This window comes from Pagrus pagrus (genome assembly GCF_965226575.1).
Source record: "Pagrus pagrus genome assembly, chromosome: 16".
In the NCBI taxonomy this organism is placed as follows: domain Eukaryota; kingdom Metazoa; phylum Chordata; class Actinopteri; order Spariformes; family Sparidae; genus Pagrus; species Pagrus pagrus.
Window position 1 is genome coordinate 1,148,821 of NC_140200.1, and position 19,080 is coordinate 1,167,900.

At 46.7% G+C, this 19,080-nt stretch overlaps 1 protein-coding gene across 3 annotated transcripts in view; it reads right to left on the bottom strand.

Moving 5' to 3' along the window:
- The window catches only part of tiam2b (TIAM Rac1 associated GEF 2b), a gene marked incomplete at its 5' end in the record, with an annotated part of 43,196 nt that overhangs the window by 11,604 nt on the left and 12,512 nt on the right, over positions 1–19,080 (bottom strand). The window contains 7 exons of one of the 3 annotated variants that reach the window (XM_084376751.1): positions 1,459–1,605; positions 1,693–1,878; positions 4,716–4,940; positions 6,811–6,986; positions 7,408–7,909; positions 8,947–10,095; positions 11,595–11,748. In XM_084376751.1, the coding sequence (XP_084232877.1) occupies positions 1,459–1,605; positions 1,693–1,878; positions 4,716–4,940; positions 6,811–6,986; positions 7,408–7,909; positions 8,947–10,089 (2,379 nt within the window). Of the gene's footprint in view, positions 1–1,458; positions 1,606–1,692; positions 1,879–4,715; positions 4,941–6,810; positions 6,987–7,407; positions 7,910–8,946; positions 10,129–11,594; positions 11,763–19,080 lie in introns of those variants that run through there. The other 2 variants (XM_084376752.1, XM_084376750.1) reach the window with 2 other exon arrangements.

Below are 19,080 nucleotides of genomic sequence, written 5' to 3' on the forward strand. Positions count from 1 at the left end.
TTCTGGGTGAGCTCGGTTTAAGGTCCTACAGGAGAACGAGCAGTTAAAAATGGAGTCGTGCTGTCGGAGCCTCAGCGAGTCGCGTGACGACGCCAGCTGAAAAACCTCAACTGTGAATGTACACTAACATTTATCCAGCAGGATCCTCTGCAGGACAAAAGCTCTTTAACGGCCGTCTCCAGACCGTCACAGTTGTCTGGACTGGATTAACCTCGTTAGAGTCTGCCCCCCTGGACCTGGTGGTGGTTCTGGTCCAGTAACTGTTTGGGCTGTCGGTCAGATGTTTGTGGGATTAAACCAGCTGTTTGTCTCCTGCAGAGACGACGCAGCAATTAACTCCACATGTCCTCCTCTGTGGGTCTGCCCAGAAACCTCATCAGATCTGATCTGAGAACAGACCCACAAAAACCCTGAACCAGATCCAGATCCAGATCCAGATCCAGCACACAGAAACAAACTTCTCACCAGACAACGTCGACACAGAGAGCAGCGTACGTCCACAGGCAGCAGACGCTGCGTTACATGTTTGCAGTCCAAAGTAAACCCATGAGGAGGATCCAGTTGGTGCTGGGGGGCTGGGTGTGGTCTCGTGTCCAGGTTCTTCACCTGACAGCTCAATAAAACGCCGCTGACTCTCAGGACACGTGTCGCCGTGTTCATACAGCGTCCACTGTCAAAGCATGGAGCCAACTGCACAGAGATTTATCTCCTCTGGACTCTCCGAGGCCTAAAATAGCTCGCTGTTTATCAAACGGGGCCCTGCGGAGCCGAGGATGATGGGAACTCCAGCTGGCTGATGATCCGCAGTTGAAGCACCGAGCTTCAGCAAAGTCAGAACAAAAGAGGGAGTAAACATCAGCCTCATGGAGACGGACGGCGACACGTGAGAGCTTTCTGAAGACGTTTTTGCTGATCTCAGTGCAGACGACTGTGCTGATGACGTGCAGAGCCAGAATCACAGTGTGGACGCTCAGATTATGTAAAAATAGTTTGAACTGGAAGATTTCAATCTGAAAAACAACCACTGAGAATCAGCATCTGTAAGGTCGACCAATCGGTGAAGTCCGGGGACGGTTAAACGATGACGTCACTCTCAAAACACGAGAACCTAAAAACTCCATCACCAGCATCACTGATGGCGACGGACGAGTCTGCAAACCAGGAACTTTTCTTTTCTGTACCACAAACACAACATGTGACAAAATATATCCAGTTTTCTGGATACAAACACGACTCGTACAAAGTATCCAGTGGTTTCATGCTTGTAAATGAAGCGCTGTCCTGAACAGCGGTCTCTGAGGTCTGCAGAAACATCAAATACCAACATTTTATTCTGTGCTGAACGAAGGTTTGATGGTTTTAACAGCTGTCTCCTTGTTTGGAAGATAAAAAAACATAATGAATATTATTTTTATAAAAGTTGTGTGAGTGAAACCGTTGTCCTGTGCGGTGTGTTACCTGGGGCGTGGAGTGTCGCTCGTCCCCGCTGCGTCTGTTGGGTCCACCCAGAGCCTTCAGAGAGGACGGCAGGCCCCGCCTCCTGTGGTGTCCTCCCGCCAGAGTCCGACACCGACGCCTCAACGTCGCCTCATCCCGACTGCACACCTGAGGAGAGACCAGAGGTCCGACGTGAGATCCACCGTTCACAACCAGAGGACGGGGGTCGTGTCTCCACCTGCTGGCTGTTCTTACCAGGGCGTGGAAGGAGGACACAGAGAAGACTCCCAGGCGTCCCAGCATGCTCTTGGAGGGCCGGCTGGCCACAGCGAGGAGACTCTTGGGGTTGGGGAGCTCGCTGCCCTGCAGGCTGGACAGGTAGCACCTCAGCCGGAACAGATCCAGGTTGAGTTTCTCCAGGTTCTGCTCCCACTGCTGGATCTGAACACAACATACAGAAACACAGGATCCTTTATCATCAGTGACGAAGCCTCCGATCCACGGCCGCAACAACAGCGTCTGACTTCTGATTGGCTAATATTAGATGATTTAATGTTCCAACTATTACTTCTGTTACTGTCTTTACTGTCATCACTGAGTCTAATCTCACATCAGCACTGACAGGATCTCCCCTTCTCCTTCTCCTTCTCCTTCTTCTTCTCCTTCTCCTTCTCCTTCTTCTTCTCCTTCTCCTTCTCCTTCTTCTTCTCCTTCTTCTTCTCCTTCTCCTTCTTCTTCTCCTTCTTCTTCTCCTTCTTCTTCTCCTTCTCCTTCTCCTTCTTCTTCTCCTTCTTCTTCTCCTTCTTCTTCTCCTTCTCCTTCTCCTTCTTCTCCTTCTTCTACTCCTTCTTCTTCTCTTTCTTCTTCTTCTTCTTCTTCTCTTTCTTCTTCTCCTTCTCCTTCTTCTCCTTCTTCTTCTTCTTCTCCTTCTTCTTCTCCTTCTCCTTCTTCTACTCCTTCTTCTTCTCTTTCTTCTTCTTCTTCTTCTTCTCTTTCTTCTACTCCTTCTCCTTCTCCTTCTCCTTCTTCTTCTCCTTCTTCTTCTCCTTCTTCTTCTCCTTCTCCTTCTCCTTCTTCTTCTCCTTCTTCTTCTCCTTCTTCTTCTCCTTCTCCTTCTCCTTCTTCTCCTTCTTCTACTCCTTCTTCTTCTCTTTCTTCTTCTTCTTCTTCTCTTTCTTCTTCTCCTTCTCCTTCTTCTCCTTCTTCTTCTTCTTCTCCTTCTTCTTCTCCTTCTCCTTCTCCTTCTTCTCCTTCTTCTACTCCTTCTTCTTCTCTTTCTTCTTCTTCTTCTTCTTCTCTTTCTTCTTCTCCTTCTCCTTCTTCTCCTTCTTCTTCTTCTTCTCCTTCTTCTTCTCCTTCTCCTTCTCCTTCTTCTCCTTCTTCTACTCCTTCTTCTTCTCTTTCTTCTTCTTCTTCTTCTTCTCTTTCTTCTACTCCTTCTCCTTCTTCTTCTCCTTCTTCTACTCCTTCTCCTTCTCCTTCTCCTTCTCCTTCTTCTTCTCCTTCTTCTTCTCCTTCTTCTTCTCCTTCTCCTTCTCCTTCTTCTCCTTCTTCTACTCCTTCTTCTTCTCTTTCTTCTTCTTCTTCTTCTTCTCTTTCTTCTTCTCCTTCTCCTTCTTCTCCTTCTTCTTCTTCTTCTCCTTCTTCTTCTCCTTCTCCTTCTTCTACTCCTTCTTCTTCTCTTTCTTCTTCTTCTTCTTCTTCTCTTTCTTCTTCTCCTTCTCCTTCTTCTCCTTCTTCTTCTTCTTCTCCTTCTTCTTCTCCTTCTCCTTCTTCTACTCCTTCTTCTTCTCTTTCTTCTTCTTCTTCTTCTTCTCTTTCTTCTTCTCCTTCTTCTCCTTCTCCTTCTTCTTCTTCTTCTTCTCCTTCTCCTTCTTCTTCCTCCTCCTCTACTTCCCTCTCTGACTAGTTCCCACACCAAACTTGAAATCACAGTGATTTGACATCCTTGGATCAAACATGAAGATTAAACATTATATAAAATCAAACTGTCCTTCCTCCATGTCCCTCTGTCTCTTCTGTCTGACTGAATGTGGAGCAGTGAAATGAGCCTTTAATCTCCAGTCAGAGGAGCTGTGAGGTCAAACAGCAGCTCTGGGATCAGTTTCATGGTTCACAGAAACAGATTAACCTGGACTCTGTGTCTCACATGAAGAAGTGTGACTCCAGCTGTGAACCATCAGGCACAAACATGTCGCACAATTAAAACAACACATTAGCCTCTCAGTGTCATTCAGCCCGCCTGCTGCCTGCTGAGGAGGTGATCCCATCATGTTTCCATGTTTGTTTGTCTGAACCTCGTCCTGCTCGCACTGAGACATCAACATGGCCTCCGTGGCGCTGACTTCAGATCAGTGTTGAAGTGTCCGTCGAGGTGATCAAACCTCACTTGGCCGACTGAGCGTGTCGTTTTCCTCACCCGGGTTCTGTCGGAGCGCCGGTGGGTTTTTTATGCCGCTGTCACCACCTCAACATTTGGTTGATGATGTCACCCTGAGCGGCCTCGTCTGGCTCTATCGTTAGCGGGAAACCGTTTGTTGTTTCAGGCTGCCGGTAAACGCTCCGAACATCTGGAACAGATATTAACTCGACTCCACGTGAGTTTGAGCTGGAGGCTGTTTGTTATGTGAAGACTCACAGAGTGTTTCCTCTCTGCGCCGCTAACTCTGCTAACAGAGCTAACAGAGCTAACAGAGCTAACAGCTCAGCTAACAGAGCTAACAGAGCTAACAGAGCTAACAGCTCAGCTAACAGAGCTAACAGAGCTAACAGAGGGCCTGTCTAACCTCACTGTGTCTCTTACGGAGGAGCGAACATAAAGACTTTAATGAATAAAATACAGCACAAATAGATTTTATTTGCTTCTGTATGAGTCGAACCTTCCTATTAAATCCCCACATTGTTCTACTGGTCCATTCATTTTCAATCCACATTGAAAAAAATCAAATCAATTTGTCGTTTTTCTTGATTTTCATGACTTTAAATAAATGACTCATTAAGAACAAAGTGATTTTTCTTAACTGTGATTTAGAAATGTTGTTTTTCCTCCACACAGTCCAGACGTTCATGTAATGAGTTTGTTTTCATTCTCAGTTGATCTGTTGGTTATTTTTTAATGAATCAATGAATCATTTCATCTATAAAACATCAGAAAACTGTGAAAATGACATCGACGCTCTGGATATTTTCAAAATGGCTGACCTGTCTCTACCTGACCCCTGACCCCTGGTGTGATGCTGCCTCCACGGCTGGTCCCAGTAACCCTCCGTCACACTGACCTGGCTCTCCACGGCCTTCCTGTTCTTCTGCTCCTTGATGACGGACAGCTGCAGCTCGGCCATCTTCTTCATCTTTCCGTCCATGTCGATCTTGTGCAGCAGCGAGCGGCTCTGGCAGCGCAGGAGACGCAGCGTGTCCTCCTTCCCCTGACGCTTCGCCAGCAGCGAGGCGCTCGCCGAGTGGATCGCCGTCACCCAGTTCTCCAGGTCGGTCTGGTTGGTGGCCTGGACGGGACGAAGGTGGCAGGAAGTTAATTCATGTTTGTTCAGAGCTGCAGCAGGTGAAGAAGACATCGAGCTTCATGCTTTCTTGTTTACTTTTTTATTGTTACTCATTTTTAATTTGCATGTTTCTACTCAAAGACAGAAAGAAGTTCATGCAGAACATTTGCTGAATTTACAAGAAGGAACAAATGAGTCAGAATCAGTCAGAGACAGAGTTTCACACAGTTTATAAAGTGTCTGCAACTCAACAACTCTTAAAATCAGACGATTTCTTAAGGGAGTCTGGTGAGAGTGGAATCCATTTGGCCTGTTTTTGTGTCTTCTTGATTCTCTTGTCTCTACAGTAACACAGTTTAAATATACTGATTTAAAAAACACTAAACTTTGCTCTCTTGCAGGCGTAAATGTTTAATGAGAACTTAATGATGAGAAACAATAAAGTCTGAGCTGAGAAACATTTCCTTCACGAGGTCGTAAACAGCTGGAGGCAGCAGGTCGTAGACGTCAGGGTCCCCGATGTTTCACAGGCTTTAAGACTAAAAGTCTTCTGGACATAAAACTGGTGAAATAAAGAGCAGCAGTTCTCATTTCATGACACTAACAGGTGTTTGTGTTTGGGAGGATTAAGCAGCTCGTTGTCGGGGTCATTGTCGTAAAGAGGAGCATTTGTTGCAGTAATTAGCCGGGTGTCGTGACTCCCATTAGAGGCTTTCACCCTCCTCCACCCTCCATCTTCTGCTCCTTTCAGCTCCTGACAAAAGGCTCCTCGACACCTCTGTACCGCTCCTCCTCCTCCTCCTCCTCCTCCTCCTCGCTGTGAACCCTCTGGGTCCGTGGAGACGAGCTGTAGATGGACCGCCGTGTGATTTGTGTGTCAGTAAACACACTCCACGGCTGAGAGAGTGAGAGTTGCTCTGGGAATAAAGAAGTGCTTTCTGAGCTCGTAAAAAGTGTGAAGGAGATAAACGTTCCCTGAAGTCAGGACAGGAAATGTGTTGCTGCTATTTTTACACCAATTCTGTGACGTGACGTCCTCTCAGGTCCTGATTGTTTCTAATGTTGGAGATCAACAAATTCATCTGGTTTGAACACGATTATCAGATAATGGCACCACAACATCACCAGACTCCCTTAACAAATGTGTCAGTTTAGTGAGTTGTTGAGTTGGAGACACTTTATAAACTGTGTGAAACTCTGTCTCTGACTGATTCTGACTGATTTGTTCCTTCTTGTGAATTCAGCAAATGTTCTGCATGAACTTCTTTCTGTCTTTGAGCAGAAACATGGAGTTTGTGATCAGATCAAAGTGAAGAAGGTAACCGTCTTTTGTTTCTTTGCAGTCTAATGAACAAAACCCTGGTGTAAAGGGCTTAGCTTAGCTTAGCTTTAGCTTTCAACTCTCCTTTGTGGGACTAAAACTACCATCCATATTTGTCTTGGCTTGCAGCCATCGGCCCGACAGTGTCTGTGCTGTAAGGCCGGCAGAAACAGAGGCTCGGGCTCTGTGCATGTTTGTGGCCACGCTGACGGTTCTGAGAGAAACCACAGCCGTCCACAACACTGTGCCCCATTCATTCATTCATTCACACTGTGCTGGGACTGAAACCACAGAGCATGATGGGAACAGAAACACCGCCAGCAAACACAAGTCAGACAATCATGAGAAAACTGAGAGGACTCAAATATAGAAAGAACGAGAGGACGTCCCAACAACCGCTGCAGTTATTTACAGAAACAAGAGGTTTGCTGAGCTGCGGAAAATCCACCAGTGATCTTTGATCCACGCTCACATTCGCAATATAACATGAAAAGATGAACAATAATAAATCAAGTAAAAATGTGTAAATGTGTGTGTGAGTGCTCGTCTCACCTGGAGCAGGTAGACGTCTCCGTGCGAGTTGCTCAGACAGAAGACGTGCTCCTTCTTGGGGTGTTCGGGGACGGCCTGGACGATGCTGTCGTCGGCCAGCAGAGCGTAGCGAGGAGAAAGCTCCTGATCGGCACTCAGGTTTTTCCCGTAAGTCTCATAAAACAGCAGCGTGCAGCCTGAGAGGACAAACAGCAGTTATTAACCCGACACTCCAGAAGCCCCGAGATCACACACGGATCTGAAACGACGACATTTACACGCTCGATGTGCAGGCGAGCTTTCATCTCAGCAGCTCCAGTGAAGACTTCATGTTAATAAAGGGTTAAACATGGTCTCCTCAGATCAGGTCGTGATCTCTGTGATCAGCAGACGAGCTGTGGAGACATCTGATGTTTGAATCATCTCCAGCTGCTTCAGGTGTTCAGCAGAACGCTGCAACTCTGTTTCACTGTGAAGCTGCAGAGATGTTTGCTGGACTATGACACTTGGCACTGGGGCAGGAGATGATGACTGGATGTAGTTTTGGGTGAACTGTTCCTTTAAGGAAACTGACTATCACACATGAACATCATATTCCCCAGGTGTGTTGTGTCGTACCTTTCAGTGTGACCCAGAAGTGTCTCCACTTGCGGCGAGCCACCAGCTCCAGCTTCCGGTCCTTGTTGACGGTGATGAGCGCTTTAAAGGAGAGCCACCCGGCCCGCCGCACCACGCCCTGCTCCTTCTCAAACAGGACATCCAGCTGCTCGCCTCCACCCACCTCCACCTCCCCGTCCATCTCCTCCTCCCCCTCTTCCTCCTCCTCTTCCTCCTCCTCCTCTCCGTCCCCCTCTGACGGCTCGGTCCGGTCGGCTGCGCTGCTGCAGCCCGTCTCCAGCTCCTGCATGAAGTTGTTGTAGACGTTCTGCCGCTGGGCGTCGCTGCTCTGGATCAGGTTCAGGCTCCTGGAGGAGCCACAGTGGAATGATGGGAACTGGTTCTGGTTCTGGTTCTGGTTCAGAGTGTGGAGAGGGTTGGAGGACCACAGTGTGCTGCAGCCAGCCAGACCGGAGTCCAGTCCGTTGATGAAGACGTCGCTGGTGTCGCTGCCGTACGGCTCCTGAGGAGGAATCAGACGGCAGGTTTGGTTTTTAACAACACAGCTGGTGAAGTTCATCCTGTGGCCACTAGAGGGACGTAACACTTTACCTTTAACACAGAAGTATGAACTATAATATCTGCTGCTGTCTGTGTTGTCCTTCATGTTCAGACTCCACAGACCAGTCGCCTGAATAAAATATTGGCAGTTAACATTTGTAAGCATGAAACATGAGATGGTGAGAACGGTGCGTCCGTGTTCACCAGAGACGTCAGGACAAAGCCAAAGATCAAAGGCTGCCGAGCCAGAGACCACTGATCAAGATAACGTTGTAACGTTTGTAGGCGTGAAGCCGCTGGATGTTTTTACCTGGACGTATTCCAGCCAACAGAACTGGACAAAGCTCAACATGCATCTGCCGAGCCAGAGACCACTGTTCCAGACAGTGTTTCAACATTTGTAAGTGTGAAACCACTGGATTCTTCAGGTTTATACGAGTTTTAACACAAACACAGTTTTAGCACAACTTTCCCCCTCATCACAGATCGCTGGGTCACATGTTCGACTCCGTTAACAGAAGCTGGTGTCAGTGATCTCACTGAGGATAAACGACGTGGACGTTCATGTCTACGGATGATAGACTGAATATTATTAACATGTTAAATATCACTGAGTATTGAGTATACTACAGTATTATTTATGGACATGGACGTCAAATATTATTATTTGAAGTCTATTCAGGTGTTTTCATCACAATTACTTGACCCTAACCCTGTATTGAAGTTATTTACATACAAATATACAGAACATGTATTATTATCACATCCTGTGTGGTTTGGAGGGTTTTAATGGCCAAAACTAATTTTATTAATACGTAAATGATTATATGATTAAATGATTAAATAGACAAATAAATGAATAATAACATAATCTAATACTTATATAAGAATCAGTAAAATTCAAATTTCAAATGAGAAACTCTTAAGTTGAATTTCTGTTCTTTGACTTCCTGTGAGACAGTTTGTATTTCACACTCTGACGCGCTCGTCGTTCCTCACCTGGATCCTCCTCTTCTTCCTGCTCAGACTTCCTGTCCAGTCGCTCAGTCGTCTGATTCGGCTCTTCAGGAAGTCTTTGCGGTTGTTCCCGGTGGTGGAGGTGGAGGTGGAGGTGGAGGAGGTGCTGACGGGCTCGGCCCTGCGACAGGGCAGCGTGAGGGAGGAGTAAAGCTGTTCCACGCCTCCTCCTGACCCCTCCTCCTCCTGGATGACATCATCAAGCAGCGCCGCGCAGGAGAAGGAGGTCCCCTGCTGCAGGGAGGCGTCCGGTGCGGTGGGGAAGGCGGGCGGCGCGTTGTGGCTGGAGTAAACGTTGTCCAGTGAGGTGGAGGAGGGTGAAACCAGGCTGAAGTCTCTCAGGTCGGGCTGCAGGATCACAGAGTCCCCGATGCCGCTGTCCTCCGTCCGCCCGGAGGAGCAGGTGTGGTAGCCTGTGGTGGAGGTGAACTCGCTGGTCTCCTCCGCGGGGAAGAGGAGGCTGGAGTTAAATCCTGGTGAGATGTCCACCTGGGCTGAGAAGAAGGTGTTGTACCCGCTGCTGGTGGTGGCGGTCTCCTCCGTGCGGGTGGAGGAGTAGGTGGCGTACCCATTACTGACGAACACGTTGTCAGCAAGCTCGCCACCCGTCCCCCATGGCGAGTCGTACCAGGACCCGTCGGAGCTGAGCGAGCTGCCCTTGCTGGTGCGGAGGGAGGGCTCAGCGACCGGTGGAGATGTGGAGGTGGTGGCGGGGAGGCCGGCGAGCCCCTGAGGCTCCATGGGGACGACCCTGGAGTTGGTGAACTCCACCCTCATGCTGCCATCTTTGCTGAGCAGCACCTTAGGGCTGCCGCCGCTCTCACGATTACTCCCCCCGCCGTTCTCCAAGTAACTCCTGCAGCCGCCCTGCACTCGCTCCCCCCTCGAGTATCTCTGAGGAGATCCCAGTTTGGATCCTCCTCTGGGTTCATAATGCCAGGAGGTGTACGGCGGGCCGGCGGCGTGCTGGTTCTGGTAACTCCTCCCCCGGCTCCGGCTGCCTCCCTGACTGCTCCTCCACCAGCTGCGAGCTGACGGCACCTCCTCCCTCCTGGAGGAGAACCTGACTGTGCAGGAGGACTTGGCAGGAGAGACGAAGCTGCTGTGACTGTCTGTGTTTCCCATGGTAACCTGGAGGAGGATGACATCATCAACATGGGACATAAATTACAGAGAAGCTGCTGCTGTGTCGTTGCTGTGAACTCAGACTTCAGATTTATATATTTACATTTAAAAATGTAAAATAATAATTACATTTGTAATATAAAGACACTGCTGTTAACAGGGCCTCATTCATCTGCTCGGGGGGCCACAGGGTAAAAATGAGCAGTGGCCCCCACGGCCCCCACATCATACTGTCTGTCTGTGCATTGTGAGAATAATATACTTACAAGAGAGCGCTGAATACCTAGATTTAGTTTTCAGTTTATTTTTATTTGTTTCTGTGTAAGTTTGAAGTTTTTTCATCACACTTATAATAAAAATTAAAGGTGCTGTATGTAAGAATCGCCCACCTGTTGAGTTCATACTCAAAGTACACAGGGAGCAACAAATCAACAGAGTAACCACTGTCTACCTCCGACTGTAGCTGCTGTTAGCTCACTTAGCCATGCAGCTAACAGTCCAGACAGACTGAGCTCAGTAACTGTTAGCACAGGAGCTTTGAACCCGTATGGCCTGGGGCTAACTGACTAGCATGCTAACATCAGTAGTTATCTCTAAAATGCAATACAAAGACGACATAATGTAAAACTGTTAGTTCTTCACATTCTTACATATTGCACCTTTAAATGTACATAAATATATGAATATAATTAAAATGTGTAATATTATATGTAAATGTTTTTTCACAGCTGGATTTAGTTTTTAGTTTAGTTTTGATAACCTCGCTCAGACTGATGGTTTCAATCGAGAACATAAGATATCGTCTTTAATCGAGCGATAGTCACCTGTCGGATTCGTTTTGTTCCTTTAGATGGTTTAAAAGTTTGTTCAGTGAGACTGAAGTCAAACGTTTCAGTCCTCTCTACATAACAACATGTTTCCTTGCATTCGTTTTGAGACAGGAAGTGAGAAACAAGCTCTCGATGTAGTCCGAGTGGTCAAGATGACATTTCAAAGCTGGATCCTGACTCTACCTGCAGCCAGTGACGTCACAGAGCGCTGACACACCTGAGCGTCACGGTGAGAACTTAGAGCTGACGACTGAATCAAACTGCTGATGAAGTGAACTTCTATAAACCGAGTCACGTTTTACAGCCTCGACTGCCAAAATACAACAAAGCACGTATCTGTGTTTTACTGCAGTACTAATACTGTGAGTACTACTGAACTCATAGTCTTAATACATCTCCTCTGTGTGTTGGTGTCAGCACTTTGTTCCTCTGGTCGTTCACTGCTTAAAACAAACTACAGCCTCCTCTGTGCACTGGACTCATGAGTGCACCTTTGCCTTCATCATCTGTTCAGTTTGGATCGACGTCTCTGATGAAACCACATCACATCACAGTGAAGAGCAGCATGATCCCGTTTTTACAAGAACGTCCATCAGATCAGAGGTGAAAACAGAAAGTGCAACAAAGAGTAAAACACAGAATTTCTTTAAATGAACAAAGAGAATAAAGTTGTACCTGCTTGTTGAGACTCAGCAGCTCCGTCCTGCTGCCTCCTCGCTCTCTCTCTCTCTTTACTACTGAAGCTCGCTCTGTCGCCTCCAGCTGCTCTCTCTCCCTCTCTCTCTGTGTTTGTCTATGTCGCTCGCCCCCTTTCTTCACGCCGGCTCATCTGTTGGGGGAGAACAGAGGGAGGGAGGGGCTTCATGAGCTTCAGCACACAGACTTTACTTTTGTATAAACCTCCTCCTCCTCCTCCTCCTCGTCCTCCTCCTCCTCCTCCTCCTCCTCCTCCTCGTCCTCCTCCTCCTCCTCCTCTTCCATGACGTCTCTGCTTCTTAAACCAGACCTCACTCTGTCCTCTGTTTATTTTGGGTTTTCTGGAATGTGAAGCAATTTTCTCCTCGTTTTCTCTCTTTCTGTTTCCTTAATGTCTTTTTTCTTTTTTTTATCAATCCGAGCGCTGCAGGCTGAGGTCATCAGACAGCAGCTATTTTAAGAAACTTCAGGTTTTCAGCTTCATGCAGAGACAGAAGGACTGAAGACGACGACCACAAGTTTAATATCGGTTGACAAGATATTTCAAATTTAGCAACTAACACAGAACATGTAACAGCAAACTGTCCAAAGTGACGACAACGTCTCACTTTCATCAACAGTCTAAGAATCTAAATGTGTTCATTATTCATAATGATGTAAACAGAAGAAAAGCAAGAAGTTAGACTGAAGAAGATTAAAACAGTGGTTTCTCTCTTAAAACAGACAGAAATATATTTATATAAGCTCAAACCAGATGTTTGTATGTTTCACGTGTATTGGCAGACGACTGAGAAGGTTGTGAATTCATTTCCTGTCTTGGGATCATTAATCTGAGTCTGAATCTAAAATCAGTGGATGTTTTTTGTTCTTGATAAATCTTCTGATCGCGTAATTTAATAAGTCACTGATTGTTTCAGCAACACTACTTAAAGCTACGACCTGAGGACAGGACGGCCAACTAAACCCAGTCAAACTGTGTGAACTCGATCGAGACAAGAAAACACCCACAAGTCTGAGAAACGTCCAAGTTCAGTAGAAACACGAGTCAAAACAGCCACGAGACGGAGACAAGTCCGAGACACAACGGCCTCAGTACCAGGACGAGTACAGACCTCAAGACTGAGACAAGTCGGACTCACAACATCCACGAGTCCAAAGAGTCAGGAGACTGAGAGACGTGCGACGTCCTCAGACTCACTTTGGTATCATAAACTGTTAATTACTGTTCATGTGTTCATATTCATCATTCATCCTGACGGTTTGTAGTTTGTTGGACTTCATGTCCTCAGAGTTGTTGTGCAGCTGTGAGCAGACCTTCATGTCCTGCAGTCCGTCTTCCTGCCTGCTTCATTACATAAAGTCCAAACCACAACAAACATCAACACCAAGTCAGACGTCTCCTGCAGACCGACGAAGAGCTCTGAGGCTCATTTCCTGAGCGAGCCGGCGAGAGTTCAAAGGTCACGGGCAACTTAAGGTTCAGTGTGTTCGTACGGCGAGCTCAGGGAGGGCGAGGCCCATCCTGTGTCTGAGGCCAGAGCTGAGGAGGAAGCAGGCGGAGAGAGGGGAGCGCCGACGGCAACACAATGCTCCGCTGACCCCGAACGCATCAGCGACCTTTGACCTCTGTCATTGAACCGAGGACTGCGATATCTGAGGAGAAGCTTGGACAGCTCCGACTGAGACGAAGAGACAGTCAACAACTCATGTGATGTCTTCAGGCTGAGGAGCAGCCGCTCTGCACGACGCTGCAGACGCTCAGTCTGATGTGCGTGTGGGTGAATTTCAGCATTTATACAGTTTGTTTTTATTTCCCAACAAAACTACTTCAGAGACCGTCGTGATTCAAATACAGTGTTATTGTTACAAACACGGCTGGAAAATATCCAGACGGCAGTGAAATACTCGGTCTGTCTGTTAAAGCAGAGAGTGAACAGCGGTCTCTCACTTTGTTGAAACTGAAGCGAGCAGTGGTGTCTCGCTGGAGGCGACCTCCTGTTTCCTTTAAACGTGATGTTTAACAATGAGCGTCTCAGTTTTTATTGATTGTTGGAGCTGAACTAAGACGAGGAGCCGTGAAAATCCAACCTGTTGGACCGGCGTCCTCCTGTCGGCCATGACGCTCAGTTCTGATCAATGATATCAGAATCTGTTAAATTATTATTAGAGGGAAGAAAATCTGCTGAATACGACTGAAATCAGTTCATTTAATCTCAGGTTGATGAAGTTAATCTCAGGTTGATAAAGATAATCTCAGGTTATGATAACAGATGTCTAAGCATCAGAAAGTGACTCCGCCCCTGACTCCGCCCCCCTCTCCCCTCCCCCCTCCACTTTTGTTTGTTCGTCTCATCGGCCATCTGCCGGCTCGCAGGACGCCCCGCCACGGGCGACCCCTCCCATTCTTCAGGGACAAAGACCCTCCTCACCCTCCTCCCCCGGCAGGCGTGAGGCCGACATATTGAAGGAATTCATCAGATCGGAACTGAAAAGAATCTGATTAAAGTGCAGATCGAGGTTTGTATGGAGGAATGCCACCTGTTCACTGAGCGGACTGCATCATCTTCACACTGACAGCCTGACGGTGGCGCTGCAATGACAAACACTGTAACGCAGACCTGAGGGTTTATTCTGCTCGACAGCGAGGCGTTACGCTTTCAAACAACACGACTGTGACACATGAGACGGATAAAACTAATATCTCAAACATGACAACAACTTCTAATTAAATGAACCATCTTGGCTTCATGTTCCTGCTGCTGACACAAAGATGACTATTGAACTTCTACATAAAAAAGAAGTAGATAAAAAGTAAGAACTCTGACGACATAAACAGAAAAGCAAACAGCGGTCTCTCGCTTTCTGGTTTTCAGATTTTTTTTTCATAATTCAAAGGAGACTGAAACTAAATAAAAAGTAAAGAGAAGTGAAGAAATCCTTTTCTGTCAGTGAAGAAAACTTAACGATAATGTGAGTTTTACTCAACGAGCTGCAGAATCAGACTGCAGTTTCCTGCAGCAGCCGATATTATATTTAATTTAACATTTAACAATCTGTGTCAGTAAAATCTGATGAATGTTGGAATAAGTTCATCTACAATCCTCCGACAGTTCGACAGGAAGCAGCGCGACCACATTTATAAAAAGCTGAGCTGCTGTGTCGCTAACGTCAGCGCTACATGTGGCGTTGCTCTCAGGAGGAACGCGTCAGGTCAGGACTGAGTTTAAATCCTCTGGATGTCACTAAAGAGATAATCACAACATGTTCAAACATTTCAGCTTCTCCTCTTCAGACAGCGAGGTGCTTCAGTGAGTGAATGCTAATGCTAATGCTAGGTGAGCAGAGATGACGGGCAGGGAGCAGGTCTCCCTGCAGTCACATGACAGCTGTAACCACGGTAACAGCACACAACAAAGATGGAGACAGCTGCAGGCTAAACATCTCAAAAATTAAAAATGCAGAACAAAAAGTAGACGAACACTGACGGTCACCTGGTCTTTGCTGATTAAAACTGACAAAGAAAATCAAAGAAAGAAAATCTGCAAAGAAATAATTAGGACAAGTGTGATGCAATATGTAAATGTAAGACAACAACTGGAAAAATGCTAAATTTGTTTGAAATAATCAAAATGCAAACAGATAATTTCAGGGAAAATATCAAAGAATCAAAGATTTCAGCAGAAAACAAGCTGCAGGACGTCTGAACTCAAACAGACTCATGTTGCTCTGTTTGTTTCTCCTCTCGGTGTAATGAAGCTTTTGTGTCGAGGACGCAGGAAACAGGAAGTCCAGATCGGCACTGAAACGCAGGAAACTGAAACACCTCCTGCAGCAGCAGATACTCAAACACAAACGCTGCTGCCTTCACACTGCACACACACATTCAACCACACTTCTACACTGGATCCTGTCTCAACAGACAAATATGATTTCATCATCAATCAATTAATTGTTTAGTTTATAAAATGTCAGAAGATAGAAAAAGGTGTTACCATCCGTCCTGATCCAATCACAAGTGGACAACTCTACAAGCAGATAAACCCGTCCATCACTGGGACAAACAGACGCCATGTTTCTACTCAAAGACAGAAAGAAGTTCATGCAGAACATTTGCTGAATTTACAAGAAGGAACAAATCAGTCAGAATCAGTCAGAGACAGAGTTTCACACAGTTTATAAAGTGTCTCCAACTCAACAACTCACTAAACTGACACATTTGTTAAGGGAGTCTGGGGACAAAGAAGTCGCCTATACTGGTTACTGTTTAGTGTGTTTGTAAAATGTGACATGTTTAGATCAATAAAATGTTTCTTCTTTCATAAATTGAGTGTAAATGGTGAAATCAGTGTAAACAGTGTGTTCAAACAGCTGCTACATGTTGGCAGGTAAGACTTTAGCACTTTAGACACAGAAGCAGACAGGCTGGTACAGCCATGCTGCCACAAACTGACACTTTCTACAAGGAAACAAACAACTTACTGTTTTCATTTAATGCTGAAGTTACAAGAAGGAGACAATGATTCAGAGTCTGTCAGAGACAGAGTTTCTTAATGGTGATAAAGTTTTACGCTACTCAACAACTCCTAAAATTAGCTGATTTGTTAAGGGAGTCTGGTGATGGTCATGTCTCTGAGTCACAGTCAGTGTTTCTCTGCCGACAGTCCAGCAGCAGGATGTTTCTGCCCATGTGTCAGAACGTTGCTCCACTTCCAAACTCCACCCTGACGGGTCCAGACGACGCACTGACACAAAAATGCTGTTAATTGTGGTGTGATATAATATATGTAACACCGCCCTGACAGTTACCATGGAGCTGGACCGACTAACACACCCTCAGGTCAGCACACAAACACACTGATGAAGGTGTGTTCAGCCACATTGATCCAGAAAGGAGATTCAAGTAGTTCTGGTACCAGAAACATTAACATTAACCTCCCAAAAACCAAAGACTGTGCTGCTGCTGTCAGCTGTTACTGGACTGCAGGTGAGTCCTGCCTTCACTCTGACTGGAGATCCAGTTAACGCTGCACATATGAAGAGCAAAGCATCAGTTAATCACAGAGAGAGACAAATATAAAAGAGGAGGAATAATTCAGAAGAGGAACAGAAAGCGAGCAGCCGTCTCACTTTGTAGTCGTCTTTATGAATCTCACAGTAAGAATTAAGTCTGAGCAGGTTAATGTTTCTGTCTTCAGAGCTGCAACAAGTATTTTCACTCTCAACTAATTTATCTGTTCTTTTCTTTCTGATCAACAGATTTAAGATTAACTTCAAGTCCGAGGTGTCGCTGACGTCTCCAGTCAGAAGAAATTCAGTTAATCACTAATTTGAGCAACAGTGAAATGTTCTGGGTGAACAGAAGAAACCGGACCGATCCAGAAACAACGTGTTGATGTTGGTTCATGAGGACTGCAGAGCTCTGCTCTGGTTTCAGACTGAATCATTTTCCCTTGTTGAACTTTTTCTTTGGGATTAATTGTGCAGCAGGAGCGGGGGAGGGGTCGTGTTGTGTTTTTGGAGCAAACTGAGCGCTCCACCTCCCCATGGGAACAGCTTCGATAAGGAGCAGGGTGGTGGTGCTGGTGCTGGTCGGGGGGGGCTGGAGCCAGCAGCCACTTTCCCCCCATCAGAGGAAGTGTGCCTGGGCTGGGGGGGGGGTCTGTTTCCTGTCCCGGCTGACTGGGGTCCTTGTCCTGGCACGGCGGGCAGACGGGCGGGGCCCCCGGACTCAGGTGGGGCCGAGTGTTGGGTTTGGTGTGGCCGCTGCAGCTGCTTCCTCCTCTGGAGAGCCTCAAACACCCAGAAGAAGTGAAGAAGACTGCAGCCGGCTGATCTGGGATCAGAAACACTGGGATCACTGCGGTCGGTCCCAGATGACCGACAGCAGACGGCCCTCACAGCTCAGAGAGCCACAGGGGAGGAAGTCATTATCTTCACTGTGTCGCACCGTCCACTTTGTTCTGATGCTGCTCTGCTGGAGTGAAGCTGCTCCACGTTCAACACATTCTCAGTCGCACCTCATCACACACAGCAGCTCTGAGGCCTCAGCTTCAAACTGCAGCTTCTTATGTACATTCACTCACATCATTTGAATAACTTACAGTACGATATGTAACTCAGGCTCAAGCCGACTTTACACAAATCAGGAGCATCCAGCGCACAAAAACCACCGGGTTAGTGTTAGAAAACATACCTGGTTCTGTCTCCACACACACGACTGGAAAACATCCCGACACCTCGTTAAAAATATCCAGTGGTTTCACGCTGACAAATGTTGACACACTGTTTTGAACAGTGGTCTCTGGCTTAGCAGCCGTCTCAGTTATTGGCCACAAACTGTCCGGACGTTTCAGCCCTGCAGCCGTCTCAACGTGAAAGTCAGTTCATATACATGCAGTGTGACCGTGATAAGACATTTGGTGCAGACATGTTGAATTGACTGTGATCGTGTCTGTGGTTTGCAGAAATGTAAAATGGCGACACTTGAGGCCGACACACCGATAACACACTTTTGTCTGAATGTCGTGCACATCGTCCCTGCACCCCCCACCATCATCCCCAGGTCTCCCAGCAGGCCGCTCAGCTGCCGTGATGGATCGAGTCTCCGCTCTAATCTCCGGTTAATTGAATGAAGTGTTTGTGGGTGTCGTGGAGGCTGACGGGCTGAGGCGCTGCTGCAGAGTCTAATCAGGTTTGATGGCAGCTCAAATGTAGTTTGGTTAAAGCAGCAGAAGGTTATCTGCAGCCGCTGTCAATAAATCACAGTTAGTCCTCAGTCGGTCCGTCCTCTTCGTCCCGTTTGTGTTTTTACATCTCTGTTCTTACATGTCGGTCACATCGTCTTCATTCAATGTTTCTGGTTATAAAAACACTATTTAAATTACATTCATCAGACATTTTACACCAACACCCTGAAATAACTGAGATGACGGAGTCAGTTTTTACAGGTTTTTGGAAGGTTGACTTCTCTCACTTTTACCTCTGTTTTTGGTCTCCACCACCTCGTGAGGGAAATATCCGTCCTTTTAGCTGCTAAATGCTCCATGCAGTGTTCACCAACTAGTCTCTTACTGTGTTTGTGGATTTTTACAGATTTTTCTCTGACACCATGAGAACGCTGAGTGAACCAGAGCAGACAAACGATGAGCTGAAACTCACTATGAAGCTCCGTGAAGACGAGAGCAGCTGCAGATTCATCACCACAAGCAGCTCCACCATCTTTTCATACACTGGCAGTATAACACATATTGATTATAGATCTTTAAAGTGACGGCATTTTGTCACCAAGTCTGAACTGATGTTAAAGATCTTCACAGTGAACCAGGCAGGCCGTCAGATCTTTGTGCTTCTGTCGCGTCTTTCACACCGAACATGCTGTTTCTTTTCAGAAATGAGATTTTGACTGAATCTCTGAATGTCTCTGTGTAGTGATTGATGAAGTAAAAATCTTATTTAGTTAATGGCG